This window comes from Pagrus major, chromosome 9, assembly GCF_040436345.1.
Source record: "Pagrus major chromosome 9, Pma_NU_1.0".
In the NCBI taxonomy this organism is placed as follows: Eukaryota; Metazoa; Chordata; class Actinopteri; order Spariformes; family Sparidae; genus Pagrus; species Pagrus major.
Window position 1 is genome coordinate 20,121,827 of NC_133223.1, and position 16,366 is coordinate 20,138,192.

A 16,366-nucleotide genomic window follows, 5' to 3' on the forward strand; every position below is an offset into this window, starting at 1 on the left:
TCATTTTCATAGTTACAGAGCCGGTCCATTTCCTCGCCATGTCCGCTATATTGGACCACCATTTTACTACAGTTTTTAGCGGCCACCATAGGGCAGGGTGAGGCGAGGGATCTGCAACCTCACCGCTGCCACTAAATCCTACTCACTGGACCTTCAACAATATGTACAGAGCTAACTGTGACAGGAGAAGTACCTAAATTGAGGAAATAATCGCACAGGTTGGAGTCGGATAAATGAATATACGTCACACTACATTGTGCAAAGGACTCTGAAACTCAGAGCTCGTATAGTGCAAATAGTGAATATCACAAGAATCATCTGATAGAGGACCATCAAAAGTCAAACACAAGTTCATGTAGGGATAAAACGGTTGTAGTATAGTCTTTCTGCTTCCCCTGAACTTTCCCTTGTGTCATTTTGACCCTTTCAGACACAAGCCTCCCATCTCCGCAGAGACTCAGTTCTAACCATCATTATAACTCTGGTGATAAAATAACACCAACTGCCTTTAATGCTTCTCTTCAACCATACCTCCAACCGCTGACTGGTGTACATTACTGTGCACACAACATGCAAAATGAGACTATATAATGATAGAGTGGGAGATGGAGGTCAACGCAAGCCGAGTGTGGCGTCTCGGTCGGCACGCTCTGGCTGGCGGTCAGCGGTCGATCCTGGTGGTGACTTTGCACTCTCGAGGACTGACTGTCTGTTACCTTTTCTATGAGATCCAGACACTCTGCGTTATCCATCCAGTCTATGGCTTCCCACTGGATCCCCTCCCTGTGAGGACAAAGAGACACACACACGAACCATGTATATATATAAATATAAACAACCAGGATACACAAAGGATGTATTGTCCTGTGTGGACATGTGATGAAATGAGCCATGTCCAAGCTGCTGGCCCACTATTCAACAAAACAACTGTCTGGGGGAGAAACTGAGATGATTCCAAACCTCTGGCAGTTTGCCTGCATTGCTATGAGGAGGCCCAACCCCCATCCCTGAGCGCTATCTGTCTCCAGCACACGATTTTACTTTGGATGTATCCACCAGCATACGGGCTTCATGTGAAGAAAACAGTACGTCTCCAGTTGTTTAGACATATTAAACGTCTTCACCTGTTGTACTCCAGCTGTTCCAGCGAGAAGATGTGCTTGTTGAAATACTCCTGGAGTTTCTCGTTGGCGTAGTTGATATTAAACTGTTCAAAGCGGTTCACCTACAGGATGGAAACACATTTTTTGAAAGCCATCAGTTCTGTAACTAAAAGATGCTCTTCAGACGTCTTTTAAGACATCTAAATACACTCAGCTGTGAATAACAATTAGTTTGTTGTGAGTAAGGGTGAGTGAACGTTCACCTCAAAGTTCTCAAAGCCGAAGATGTCGAGGATGCCGATGGACTTGAAGTTGTCTTTCCCTTTGATCTTCTGGTTGATCCTCATTATGATCCAGGAGAAACACTGAGAATAAAGCGCCATGGCAACCGAGTCTCGCGAGTCCACAGCCTGCAAGAAAACCAGAACACAACATGACGGGGGTTAACATGGACCCCAAGTTGGGCGTAAGAGAGAGGAAACTTTGCTGCCTGCACACTCAACACAACATACAGTATCACCGTGTGTATTTAATGGATTCTTTAATTAATGTAAAGAATTTAATGAAAACACATTTGATTGTTTGACTGCTGGCGTGTGTGAGGCCTCACTGGAGTGTCTATAAAACAAACAGCGGTTTGGAGACAAAGGTGTGTTATGTCATCGTCTGTCTGCCGGCAGCAGGTAAGACGACGTCTGTTTTCACAACAGACGCTCATCGCCTGCATGTCTTCAGGGTGACATGCTGCAGGCAGTATTTATTGTATTTCAAAAATCCAGCGAAAACAGAGACAAATCAGAGTAATGTAACCACATTTGCAGATAGTTGTCTCGAGTTTAATTATCTTTCTTTTGATGTGCTCAATAAAATGATGCTGTACCTTTGTTTTCACCTCCCACAGAGATGGAAAGATCATAATGACAGAATGCAGACTTTGGTGGCAAGTGTCTATGTACATTTTGAGGTACTTTAACTGGGTATTTCCATTTTAACGACATTTAACTCAACTACATTTCAGAGTGAAATAATGCACGTTTTTACTCCACTACATACGTTTGTAAAACACAAAACTTTAAGTACATTTAGCTAATAATGCTTGTGTACTTTGACTTAAGTAGTATTTTGAATGCAGGAGTTTTGTTTGTAATGCAGTATTTTTACATAGTTGACATAGCTTCTTCCACCACGGACTCTATTTGTAATGAAAAGGTTTGTTAAAAAAGTATTTATCTATTACCAGCCGCGACAGCAACATTGTTGTGAGTCTGTGTGTGCGTCATCATGGAAAAATTTGTTCCTGGAGACACCTACTTTAGCAGAAGCTACCACAGTAATGTGTCAGGTGTTTATACGTCTGATTTCTGTCAGCGCTGTAGCATCACAACCATGTAAGATGCAGTCATGAAACCTCACAGGTGTGTTGCTAAATCAAACTGAAGGCCGAATTTAAAGATGGGTGTGGTTCAACCCATTGTACTGTGTACTGATGTAATAATGTAGTAATGACTACTGAGTACTCTTGGGTTGGAACGTGAACATGTGACAAGCATCACGGCTCATGTAGTCCCATCACAAGGTGTTCTCTAGTGTAATATATATATAGCCTACACATCTTTTAGTTCAGTAGTGGTGTTTTAACATTTTTTTGCTGTATAGGTTTCCTCCCCTCTTGTCACAGCCTTTCGGGGGAATCATTATACATATAAGTGTCTATTTTGTAGTTTGTAAGCATGTCAACAGCATGTTTTTCTAATTTGTTGTTTTGGAGCCCTGATAAAGACCTAGTGGTCGAAACATGTTAGCATTTTTAATGCTCGTCCTTGAAATGATGAAGGCTTTTTCATCTTTCCTTCCTCGTTTTGTTATTTTTTCTAGTTTGGAGTGCCTGGATTGCCTCTGGCTTTTGAAGTATGTTAACCAGCTCTGATTAGCAGACCAGTGGGATTTTTATTTAAATGCAGAACAGGAGAGTAAAAAATATATATAGAGAGAGAGAAAAGAAATCTGCAGATGAAGACCATGTGATATAATTGAAAACTTCCAAGTTTCCAAGGTCGAGAGTGAACTGTCAGACTCGACTTTGAAGTCATAGAAGAAACACAAATGATAAAATCTGTCTCATTACCATCAGACAGAGCTGATTTTCTCCAGCTGCCGTGAAGTCGGCCCTTCGGCCAGACACCATCCATGTACGAATATAAAAAGCTCGAGCTTGCCAGTTAGACTTCCTCCACAGGCATTGTGCATGAATTGAAAACAAAACAAAAGCGTGGCGGTGTGTACTGTATTTGGGGCAACAATGCTCCTGGGCTTTTCAGTAATCCATCATGCCCCGTCACCTCTTGCAACTAGCGGGTGTGAACAGAGTGCTGGTGGCTCCAGGATCTCCGTCACAGGGGTGAGAAGAATGGCTGTTTGTCCAGGATGGGGTGAGGGGGTGGGGGGGAGGTCTAGCACAGGCAGTCGTGGGGTGGGTGACCCCTGGCCGCTGTGAGAAGAAGCCATTCTTAGTGACTCCGGGGCTGGAATAATGAACTCTATTAAGAGACAAGCTGCTTCAAAGGCCAGGCAGAACAAGCAGCAGCAGGGCGACAGCACAGGGTCTTTGTCTGCTGATGAAAAGCTTTCTTGTGACTTTCGTGTCCCTGTGATAATAGTAAAGGTCCATTCTGCATATTCGCTCATATTTATGCGTGTGAGTGGGCTGCAGGCTTACGCTCGGCCAGAAAGCATTGTGTCATGCATCAGAATGTGCTTGCGGCGTATGGTGAAAAGGATAACACATGCAGATAAAGAAATATTCACATTAATTACAGACCAAAGCATCTGAGGCCGAGAGAGACACTGTTGAATTATTACAACGACGTCTTGGTGGGGAGAAGACTCTCACTTCACCCCCAGTCATTGGGCTCTATTGTGCTTTTAACTCAGATCACTATCATGGTGGCTGTATTGTGCCAGGAATCTGGCAGACAAAAAGCAGGAAATGGCTGGGAGTCACGCAAGGGATCTGGATAGGCATGTGGGGGAGAGTGCTTGGAGAAAAGGCTGTGTGTGTGTGTCACCAGGACAGAGGAGGGAGTGAGAGCAAGGGGCAACAAACAGACATCTACTGTATGATTAATCGAAGGGAAAAAGGCAGCGTAGACCTTTGAAGAATCCAAGAAATAACGGTAAAGGGATTGTTTCAGGATTGTTCTGTGTGTGATTCCTGTTCCGGTTGGATGTGTCATTACCTGCTCCACAGTGAGTGGCGAGCAGATCTCCTCTCCTCTCAGGATCATGGAGCGTTGGGTCAACACCTCCGACAGCTGAAAGGAGTCCAGGCCGAGCAGCTCGCTGACATTACTCACCACTGAAACACACACACATGTATTAGCTGCCGTGTTTGTATAACAGACGGTTCAGGTGACTCAAACAACAGACGTGACATATAGACTGTGATCCTATACGGTCTATAGGAAACTCTACTCTTGTTTGGCGGGGCTGTAGTTACTCTGCAGTCACTGTAGTTCACTGGTTCTTTGGAAAAGAGGTCAGACACCACGAACAAAGGAGCCTTGAGCTCATGTTACAGCCTGTTCAGTGCTCTGTCTGCGAGTGCAACGTCAATCAAACTGAGGGGCACGAGGAGTTCTGCACAGTGGTCCAACATCAGGGGAAGGAAATGGACGTTTTCTTCAATAAATTCCAACAGAAACAAAAGATCATTTTAACTGAACCCACGAACCCAAATGTTCCCAGTTTTCCCTTGAAAAAAAGCATTAAAGATAATATAGATAATATGTTTTTCATATATTTTGTATCTGCTTGGTCAAGCAATTCAAGCTGTCGTCTGCAACGTTTTCTTACACACACACGTTGCTGTTACGTTCAAAAGTCTAAAGAAAATTGACAAGAATCTAAAATAAACTTTTATGGATCAGGGTTCAGCTTCTTCCTGTCTGTTGTGTTTTCCGTCCTTTTAAACTGTTTTCTTTGACAGGTCTCCCTCAGAAAAGACAGTACATCTCGAGGGACTTCCTGGTTAAATATTGCTTAAAGGTGCAATATGAATATCCAGTGCTTACAGGCTCCCAGTCCAGACTGCTAACTGCATTGCTAACTGAGCTAACTAGCCAACAGCAGCTACAGTTAGCAGCAGTTAGCAGTCACTCTGGTGAAATGCTGCCCCTTATGAATTTGACAGGTGGTTAATTCTTACATATAACACCTTTAATTAAAATCTTAGTGGTAGTTAGCGATGACGGCCTTGTAGTGTTAAAATGGTTGATTGTTTCTTTGTCTGGTCGCCGAGGAGAACTTGTTTGGTAAGAACTCAAATGATTAATAATGCTTTAGTTTTGCTGTGACACGTTTAATTGCTCAGCAATGATCTGCAATTTCCAAATAATGCCCTAATGGTTTCCAAGAAAGTAACAAGTATTACCTGTGTGGTTTAGTATTAATAGTAGGGAACACAGGAAACTCCTTAAAAGGACCTGAGTTAATATTTATTTATTATCATTTATGACTGGAACCATATTTAAAAAATCGTAGGGACTTGGCTTGTGGACCAAAGGGTGGCCAGACCCACTTGGACCAGTCAGTACATAGTTTGGACTCTTCCTGGGCACTGTTGAGGTGCCCTTGAGCAAGGCACCGAACCCCTAACTGCCCAGGGCGCCTGGTACGGGCAGCTCCAAAAAAAATTGACTGCAAAAATTGTATTTTCCTAAAAATGGGATTAAAATTAAAATGTCTTGTCTTGTATGTCTTCTTCTTCTTCTTCTTCTTGGCTTGCCTGTTCAACTAATCTGCTGTGTATTACTCTTTCATCAGGATCAATATATCTGTTATATGTTATTCCAGTAATTCCTTCTCCTCCTACCTCCTTTAGAAGTGATCTGAGCGCCGCCAGCAGTCATGAATTCAATGTTGCCCATCTGAAGGACGGCAGAAAGCAACTTGAACACGTCTCTGATCTCCTCCTCAGTGAACTCCATCACTTTCAGGGCCTCCTGCAACACGACACAGACAACGTTAGACAACATGTCACTGCAAGGGCACGAGGAACACACCCTAGACCCATTCAAGACATGACAGCAGTTCGACCTAATTTTGTTTTTGCTTGCAGCTATAAAACACTTGTACGAACAAAATTCAAAATGTGCCTCCAAAGCCAACATGACACAATCGAATAGCATCTTTTCCCCAGGCTCATGTTTCCTAGAAGTCGAGTTTCCGTCTTGTAAAGTGGTATTACACTCATGATGAAGGGTTATAGCGCCCTCTGGGGGTAAAACAAACGATCTACACACACAAAAAAATCCTTCCTACTGGATTTTTCTCTCATCTTGTCCTTACCATCACACTGTCAAAGAGCTGCTTGTCATCCAGACTGCTGTCCTGCATGCAGCCCGATTGGCTCAGGTAGTGATATGACTCAGGACCCTCGGACAGGAGGTACATGTCTGCAACACACAGACAGGAGGAAACTCACACTGAATAAAATAAAACCCAACAGTGAGAAAAATACATAACTAAGGCGTCTGTGTCAGCTTACTTGCTATCAATAACCTGGCTGAGTGTGAGATTAAGTGCTCATTTAAGCTCTGTAGAAACAAACCTCTGTGGTCCTGGTCTGCTCCCGCTAACAGAGCGTAGAAGATGTGGTAGTTTCTTTCTCCGGGATTCTGTCGAACCACACGATTCTTGGGAAAAGAAGGTAGTTAGAGGTAAATGTTTAAAGTATGTACAAAGCTAATGGGTTTTGCTGATGACTGTGCTTTTAAATAGTGATTATATCAAATAATTAACTTGCTGATCCCCCGTCGCTGCAGCTGAATGTTTAAACACAACACAGCAACTCACCTTCTCCAGCAAATCTGATGATTGAAAGTCAAGGAGAACGATGAAAGCTTACAGTGAAATATGCTGAGTGAGTCGTCAGAGCCAAACACAATAGACATCTGATTTCTTTGCAGTAACTCTAAATGAACTGTTGAAGGATACAGTCAATGATGCAGCCTCCCTGAATGTTTCCGTTCTGGGAAAAGTGCAGCTGGATGAACTTCCCAAAGCGACTGGAGTTATTGTTGTACACGGTCTTAGCATTCCCGAAGGCTTCCATGATGGGACTGCAGAGAGAGGAAACGCAATCAAGCCAATCAAAACTCTACCAAGGAAATCTTTTTTTACATCAGAGATTCCCCTGAAATTCTCTGAACAATCAACTGAACTATTATCAAAATCACAATATGGGCCCTGACATACTCCTGACGTCAAGGGAACATGCTTTTTGGGTTCAGACCACATCATCATTTTTATATTGACAGAGAAAATTACAATTCAGACTAAAGTGGTGACTCATAATCACAGTATCCGTCAAAATAACTGAAATATGATGAATTTGTTTTTCATACTGTTCAGTACTAATCTAGAGTGTTTCAAGAAGTAACTAAAAGTCATACTTGAGTTAAAGTAAAGATATCGTGTTATAATATTACTTTGGTAAAAGTGAAAGTCACCCGCATGAAGAGTACTTGAGTAAAAGTCTTAAAGTAGCTGAAATTAAATGTACTTAAGTATCAAAAGCATGTATGTACTGTATAAACTGCATTCTACGTATCTGATATAATATCAGACCTGAGAATTCAGCGTTCTTCTGATTATCAGTGTTTATTTTAATACGACTGCCAATCCAAAAAAAAAAAATCATCTAAAAACATGCCCCTTTGGCTCTGATGCAGCATGTAATCTGCTAAGTAACTAGTAACTAAAGTTATCACATAAATGTAGAAAAGTTGCAGAAAATAGATATACTGTGACTCAAAATTGTAACAAGATGCATTACAATAAACGTCTTTATAAACTCATAGTGCTCATAAGCTCATAGACTGGCCTGATTTAATACAGTTTACGACTAAAACCATTAAATTAAAAAAAACTATTAAAAAAATGTGTCAAAAAACCTAAATTAACAAATTAACATAGGCAAATTACACTACAAATTATTGGAAGGAATCATGTTAATCGACTCGGGGTCAGTGGTGGTGGTTCAGACAGTACCTGCTCTGGACCAGGGCCTGCTCCACCCTCGTGGTCCTCTCTGACAGAGGAGTACCTGCAGAGTTTTGACTCATCACTGAGAGAAACTTCAGCAGCAGCTTGGTGCTCTCCGTCTTCCCAGCACCGCTCTCCCCACTGAAGACACCAAGACAAAGAGACAAAGAGTCAGAACCGTCTTTTTATTCAATGTGAATCCTGCGTCTGAAAGCGAAGCTGCTATTTCCCCCCCTCACCTGATGAGGACACACTGACTGTCATGTCTCTTCCACAGGCAGCGGTAACACTCATTGGCCACGGCGAAGATATGAGGAGGCAGCTCCCCCATCTGGTGTTTGCTGTACAGGTCGACTGCAGTGGTGTCGTACAGGCCGGCTATCTGCTTGTAGGGATTTACTGCGGCCAGGATCGAACCAATGTTGGTCTGAGAGAAATGAAAAAGCAGGAGAAAGATGGAGGAGAATAAAAAGAGAGAGGGAGATAAGGATTATCAGTAAAAGAGAATAGACTACACATGGTGTGAGAGAGAAATGCTTGATATTGTACACTAGAATTGAGTTCAGTTCACCCAGTTTCCTGTCTCCTTCCTCTGACACACTACCTGGAGTCAGTAATACTCTTAAACTCCTGGGTATGGCCTAGTTTGCACTGACTCTGGTAATATTTTAGGATCCGTTGCTCCTGCTCGGGTAATGCGCTTTGGGGAAAAGTGCCGCACAAAAGTGTGTTTGTGGGTCATCGTTTCCACAATGAAATCGTTCTGCGATGCCATGCAGACAGGCCGGGCGAGCCCTCGGAGATGAGATTAGGAGATATGATTTCGGAAAAAACAAAGTTACCACGAAGTCTGTGGGGCAATGATGATTTTAATAAAGCCCGGGTAGTGTTTCAGTGCTCTGCTCTGAAAATAATCCTGTGAGAGAGACGGGGTCAGACAAATAGATCTATAATCTTGCATTCTTAAAGGAAAATCCTGCTCTGAATACTGAATACTGTACGAAAACCTGTCAGTGTTTATATTTCCTCTCTCATTACAGAAACGTCCTCAGTCTGAAATTCCATCTTATTATCTGAGTTTCACGACATTTAGGATTTTTGGTGTTACAGAAACATGTTTTCTAACTGCAGAAAAAATCCAATCTGATTTTAGGATAGGAATTTAGCTATTACAGAACCATCCGAACTGAAGGATTTCCAAAGTAAGCATGGCATTGACCCTGTCCTTCAAAATAACTGCCCCTACCTGTTGTAATGTCTGTACAATAACTGTGAAGATGGGAAACAACATCACCAAAATATTATGATTGAAAGGCTAACACTGTTGTTAGCTGTTTGAGAAGTTATCTTTTTTTCCACATGTCCATCTTTTCTTGGTATAGCAAGCTAGCTAGCCAGTGACAAGGGACATGACACAGCCGTTGTTTATCAAACTGAGCCGCTTATAAATACACAGGAGATAGTGACTGAAGTAGTAATTGCAGAGTAAGATTGTGAGTGAGTAAATGTGGGTCATGCTCCTTCCTAAAAACACAAAACATCATGTTGTTGCACTGCATTTGCCTTACATCAACATCAACATTACAGCAACAACAGACGTTTCCCGTCGATGTTTTTGATGGTTTGAGATTTGTCACACATGAAAAATAAACCACTGCGCAACACAAAGGACCTACAGATTCCAGGTCCATCATGGTGGTACATGTGCTTGCAGATTAAGACAGTGCCTTACATAGATGTTGTCTTTCTGATAGCGCAGAAAGAGGTTGTGCATGATGGCAGCTTCGTGCAGCTCTGCCAGTGTGGACATGTCCTCCACTCCATGGATGCTGCTGGGGTGCATCGGGTACACCGTCTCCCTGTTCAGCTCTGCCTTCTGTAGGTAGATCACCTGGAACAACAAACACAGATCCAAAAAGTTTCACAATACTGTGTGTCAGTGCTTGAATCGGATTGAAAAAAAGTGGTCTTAACCAGCAGCAGTCAGCCAAAGGCCCTACTACACACCTGCTACACCCTCAGGGTTTAAAGAAAGGAAGGAGGAGTTTTCACACATCTGAATCAAACAGAAGCCTTCCACCGTGGCACATACATGGATGGATGACAGGCAGATTCAAGTGATGATACTGGGAAAACTGAGGCGCCTGCCTGTGCCTGCTGCCGACATACCTGACAGGTAGAGAGCCCTGACTTCTCACCTTGATCACACAAATCTCACCATGTCACATTTCCTGCAACAAGGACCATTAGATGCAGCAGTAGAGTGGACTAGAGTTTTACGAGCTAATGCGAAAGAAGAAGCAAGGATAAAACAAACCAGTGTCTTTATACTCGCAGTAAAACAGTCAAATAAACCGACAGAGCGCCACAGAGAGTCTGGCAGACGTTCTGGCTATTAGACGTCTAATGGATGAGACGTGAGATAAGAGGACAGACTACAACTGTGTTGGTCACTTGATGGGAAGCAGTGTTTTGGATCAATACTGATGGAGAAGGAGCTGGGTTTGCGGTGTCCCATTGCATTACTGCTGCTGGCTCTCCTGGCTCATTCAGATGTGTCCCAGCTGGGAGCAGACATTGGTTTTCACAAGACTGCCGAGTCAGCAATGAGAAGAGAGGCTGCTGACTGAGTGTAGATGAAGGTTGAGTTGTAGCTTTGCAGGCTGGATGGAGCAACATTTTCAGTCATTTGGAGTTGTGTTTCTGGTCATCTAAGAGATGTCCAAGTCCAATATTCACTCTTATTTTAGCTCAGTTTTTGGTCTCTACCAACTCCTGAAGGGAATATCTGTTTTTGTTTTTTTTTCTTAGCTGCGAAATGCTACCTACGCTCACCAGCTAGTCGCTAACTGTCTATCTGGTGTTTGGTGCGGGGCAGGTAACGTACCGTATCAGAACTTTTATGCTAAAAAATAAGTGTTGACAAGAGCGGTACGATTACAGTGAAATTTTGATCTGTAAAGCAAAAACAATGAGCTAAAAGATGTCATTACACACAGTCATTTGACCCATTGTTAATAAGCGGTGGGCGAACTGGCCAATACCCTATAAACTATAGCCTTGAAATAACTTGGGAATTTATAAAAGACAATATTGGATTGTGAAAATCTGGAGGGACATCAAGCCATATTTCAAGGTAAAACAACGAATTTGATAGCCCGTTAGCTACTGTTAAACAACAGCTAATGTCAGCATTCAACCACTTCTTTGCTAACATTACTGTTTGATAGTGTGACTCAGTGAAATGCAGAAGGAAAGGCATTTATTGACATCACAAAGTGAAAACGCACTGGATGCAATAAAACAGTAATGTTATATATGAAGTGGTTAATGGCTAACATTAGCCGTTGCTTAAGGGCAGCTAATTGGTTATCGAATTTGTTGTTTTACCTTGAAATACAGCCTGATGTCCCTCAAGAAATTCACTATCTATCATGTCTTTAGTTGCTGGTCAATAAGAAAAAAAGTGGAACGATGTCATATATTCTACGTTTATACAACTCGCAAGGTGGAACACAGTAGTATAACATAGTCCCAGTATTCGAGCATGACATCAGAGGAAAATGGCCGCCATGTGAATATGGTCTGTTTGTACCATTAAAACACAACATTGCATTTTTATTATTTACAATACGTTAACCAAGGAGGAACCACATTCAGCAGTTCGTCCGATCAGCGTGGCCATGTGGTCGGCTTCAGTACTTTATTGGTTTGTCACACAGAGTGGATCTGCTAGTGAGGACATTAAATATAAACAATATTTATGATTCGCCTTTAAAGTAGATTTTGGAGGACTTCAAGATAAATCACAATCTAATATTGTCATATTGCCCAGCCCTGTTGTTAATATAAAAATATTGATCAGTGCAGCCTTAACAAAGTTAGTGGTATCACAAGAAAGCCTCAGGGCCTCCCATTACTGTCTTTGTCTTTGTCACATAACAGATGCTTCAGTGTTATGTATTATGCAGACTCCTCGTGCACTTCCAACACAATGATTCAATAGGGTCAACATATCCTATACATATATAAGTAGCGTATAGATGAGTGAGACGCATAAAGATAAGATATGACTAGCGACAGCATATTTTATATTAGAGTGCATCCGTGTCGTTTTCATCGCAATGCATTAACTGAAGTCTCTATAAAAGTGTGGGAAAAGCCTCATAAGTATGTGAAATGATATACTGACTCTGGTCATTAGAGAATGGGTGTAAGTACGATAACAATGCAGTGATCGCATGTTTTTTCAGTGTTAAGGTTTGTGAGAGGGCGACGACCTCAGGCGAGAAAAGCAGCACGCGCGGTGATGTCATCCATCGAGCAGAAGCTTCCAGATTTACAGCCAGATGTCCCTCAACATTCGGGTTCAACCCCACCCTCTCCTCTCTGGCAAACTGGCCCTGATTCACCAGGCACGGCCTAACTGACTAATAAATCAAACAGGCTTTTCACTTGTTTTACATCCTTAATCAGTTTTATCATTTCACACTCAGTTACATCATTCACTTAATGTGATTGATGTCACTATCAGCACCTGTGCTCTGGTAGATTTAAGTGTCGTCATACAAAATAATGATGTATTTATTTGATAGTGAGTGAGAGTGAAAAAAAAACAGCATATTAAGAAATTATACAACTTTATGTCTCCAATACGAACAACATGACTTTAGCTGAACAGTAACCATGAACCGACCAATCGTTGTCGTTTCCCCACTTCCTGAATGATCAGCAACCGAAAACATGATGGATATTTAAAGTCTGGAGCGACATCGGGCCATATTTTAAAGTAAAGCATCGTATTTAATGAACCATTAGCTAACGTTAGCATTTAACCACTTTCTAGCGAGTATTAACATTTGATTACATCTAGTGTGCATCATTCCCAGGCTTAAATAAATGTGTCCGAAGATGTGTGTTGTTTCCTATCTGATCATGTAACACTTTACACACTTTAATGTGTAAAATTGGTTGGAGTTGCCCTTTAAAATAAAAAGAACATTATTAATCATTTTCAACCATCTATGCTCTTATTCAATTAACACAAATGTGCTGTTGAATGGATGGAAAATATTATCAACCTCCCACATCTGTTCAACACCCAACCAAACAAACCAAAGAAATCTGGTTTATGTCTTCTGCCTGTGTCAGCATGCTTTGCATTCCCAACGCACAAGTTCAAAGCTGCATTGAGGTGACAGGGAGCAAAGATAATACAGGATAACAAACAACCAGGAGAGGCTGCAGGTCCATGTTACACTCTCGATTACGTTAGGACCTCAAGTTTCACAGGAGGAAAACAAATATGGGTTCTTCAAGCCAAACACACAATGAGCCGCGTCCGCGGAAAGCATCTTTACCACTCCTCCAGAAAAATACATAACACGAGGAAGGGGAGACTTATCTCCTTCTCTGTTGCTACATCACATGATGTGACCTTTGTTTCTGCTCTCCTTTGGATAATTCATTGCTCAGATTTCACAGAGCGATCGAGCCTCAGGGACTTTTTCCTGTCAGAAGCTTCAGAGATGCTCTGAGGAAAACTGAGCCGGAGTTTTCCAGCATCAAAAGATGTTTCACATTCCTCCGTTTTGCCCCGCTGTGGTATTTTATTGTTTGGTTCCTTTGTTGTTTTCATTCCTGTGAGATAAGTCACCGAGCTCGGTCCTCATTCAAGACATTCATGTCTTTGTAAAATTTCTTCCAAATAATTTGCTGAGTAAACAACATCCTGCAGACGTGGCTAAATGGAGGATGAAACATGAGAGCAGCTCAGGCCGAGACGCAGACTCTTTATTATTTCCATTTTGGTCTTTAGGAGGTGCATTAATGTTATATTAGTGTCCATTATAAGAGTTATACTGGAACATTTTTCCCGACAGGAGCTGTAGAGCATCCAACTCATACTACCAAGAATTTACAACAGTCACAACAAAGTAATGTAACAGTGTGTGTCTACTGTTATAATACAATTTTAACTCCCATAAAACAAATTAAATCACAGTTTTGATTGTTTCTGAGTTATAAATCAAGGCACACAAAGTAAATCTAATCATACTTGAGAACAAAATGGCAAAACTTAAAGTGATTAATTCATTTCTGCTCATGATTTCAGTCAGTCGGATGTCACTGCAGTGGCTGTTTCACGTTGGCATACAGCAGCATAACGATCCGAGTGGTGTAACGATGGCTGGAGATAATTTCATGCCACTTAAAACACCATGTGACTCGTTATTGATCAGCGAAAATGTTCACTGTAGAAATCAATGTTCCGCAAATGGAGTCTGGTGTTGACACCAGTGCTCTACACCGCTGCGGGACACGTGGCTGAGCGCAGAGCAGACAAATAAACAACAACAAAAACTTTTGCTGCTATTGAATTCATAATTTATTAGAGTCTGTCTTGGATTACGGGATGAAGCTATTAAAGCAACTGAGCTGGGAGACAGACAGTTGTGTCTGGATTTCCCTCCTGGTACCGGTATCGAATCTTTTTCATACCAGCCCTCGTCTTATGTGCTAGAAAACTGAATATCTTTAAGTTTTGGACCATTACCAGGGACAAACAAGCGATTTGTTCACCATGAGGAGCATTTGTTCATAACTTTCTGACTGAATTGATGACGTAATCTGAAAATGATCAAGATTTCTCTCTTGTATCTATCTCTTCCTGTCCCACTGCTTCCTGTCATGTTTCTTTTGTCACAGTATATAAACTAAATGTTCAAATCCTCTGAGCTTCAAGCTTAAAACATCAAATCAAGATTAATTAAAGTCCATTTTTGATTTGTTGCTTTTAGTGTTTTATTTGGTCTGCCAAAACTGTGGCATCATTTAGCAAAATCAACAAAGCAAAACAAGATGTCCCAGTTTATGAATAACACTGTAGGCTGATGATAACTTTATCTGTATGTGCCTCAACAAAGCTAAAACAATTGTTAATTAATTGTTTACTAGTAAAAATAATAAAAATGAAACTTTTCCAGACACTTAAAATAAATTGGGCTGAAATGATTTGAAAACTAAAACACAACACGCACACAGGACCCCTAGTTTTGCATTAATTCGACTGAAACGATTTAAAATGTTGTATTTTTTCTTTCTTAAATGCATGAAACTCAGACAAACTGCTCTCACTGGGATTATACAGGCTAAATAGAGGGAACAGTTTTTCTGACAGCAGCCTTCTGAATTTTAAACTTTCCTGCAGCTGTGACGCTCTTTCCTTTTGTTTCCTCCTGGCTGAAACCACACCCTGCTGCTGCTGCTGCTTTGTTCCACCAGCTCTACTGAATATTCACATTTAGGCGGCGTCAGGCTCTGCGGCTCTGCAGGACCTTTACTGGCAGATATATTCGAGCCTTTAGAAATGACACATGGCCAGACACAAAATCACAGGCTTGTGGACACAAACACTAACTTGTTTATCGCTGTCTGTTTCTGTCTGCCTCTTTTTCTTTTTTACTCTGTCTGACTCTCTCTCTCTGTCTTACAGTGAATCCATCTGCTGAAGGGGGATCCCACCCAGACCCTGGAGACATGGGGGGTCGGGGGGGAGCAGGAGGAGATAGGCTTATTAAAAGGGAGAACTGTGCAAAAACAAATAACACAGAGAGACTCTGGCAATACATCCTGCAACATTTTCATATTAAAATAATTGAACATGACATACAGCAAATCCTAAAAAAGATTTGTGCACCACACACAAATAATGTTTGTGTGTTATTTCCTTGAGCACACTCGTGAATGCACATCGCTCACATAAAGGCTCCATTGACCAATAATCCAGAAAAGACTGGGAGGCCATCAATGACCTATTTCAAACCTCACAGGCTGTATGACTGCAGGCCGAGGACAACTTTAGGAATCAGACTTGGTCAGAGTCGAATCTCTAATTGGTAACTGGGTTGAATTGTAACAAGATGAAAAAGGAAAATATCCTTGTTTTTTTTCAAGACATGAGTCAACCTAAGAGCCTGAACATAATATTGCAATACTTTTACACTGTATCCTAACCACATGTCCCGCGAGATGTGATGCGGTGTGACACGCTGTTTTGCACCTCAAACCCTGTTTCTTTCTTCTTTCCTGTCGCTCGCGTTTAAAGCACAACATGGACGAGGAACGGTTGGTTCATGAAACTGCAATGAGGAGTTAAGTGGTCCTGTTACTTAACCGGAACCGACATTTTCCACGGTAGCAGGACGCTAATCCTTTTT

At 41.7% G+C, this 16,366-nt stretch overlaps 1 protein-coding gene across 1 annotated transcript in view; it reads right to left on the reverse strand.

The window, feature by feature from the left end:
* Nucleotides 1-16,366, reverse strand: part of myo10l3 (myosin X, like 3) — a 67,903-nt gene that overhangs the window by 30,907 nt on the left and 20,630 nt on the right. The window contains exons 3-14 of the mRNA XM_073474187.1: nt 9,880-10,038; nt 8,387-8,574; nt 8,154-8,288; nt 7,098-7,222; nt 6,957-6,970; nt 6,712-6,796; nt 6,450-6,556; nt 5,974-6,103; nt 4,340-4,458; nt 1,367-1,513; nt 1,125-1,225; nt 717-783 (exon numbers count right to left, since the gene is read on the reverse strand). Of these exons, the coding sequence (XP_073330288.1) occupies nt 717-783; nt 1,125-1,225; nt 1,367-1,513; nt 4,340-4,458; nt 5,974-6,103; nt 6,450-6,556; nt 6,712-6,796; nt 6,957-6,970; nt 7,098-7,222; nt 8,154-8,288; nt 8,387-8,574; nt 9,880-10,038 (1,377 nt within the window). The remainder of the gene's footprint in view (nt 1-716; nt 784-1,124; nt 1,226-1,366; nt 1,514-4,339; nt 4,459-5,973; nt 6,104-6,449; nt 6,557-6,711; nt 6,797-6,956; nt 6,971-7,097; nt 7,223-8,153; nt 8,289-8,386; nt 8,575-9,879; nt 10,039-16,366) is intronic.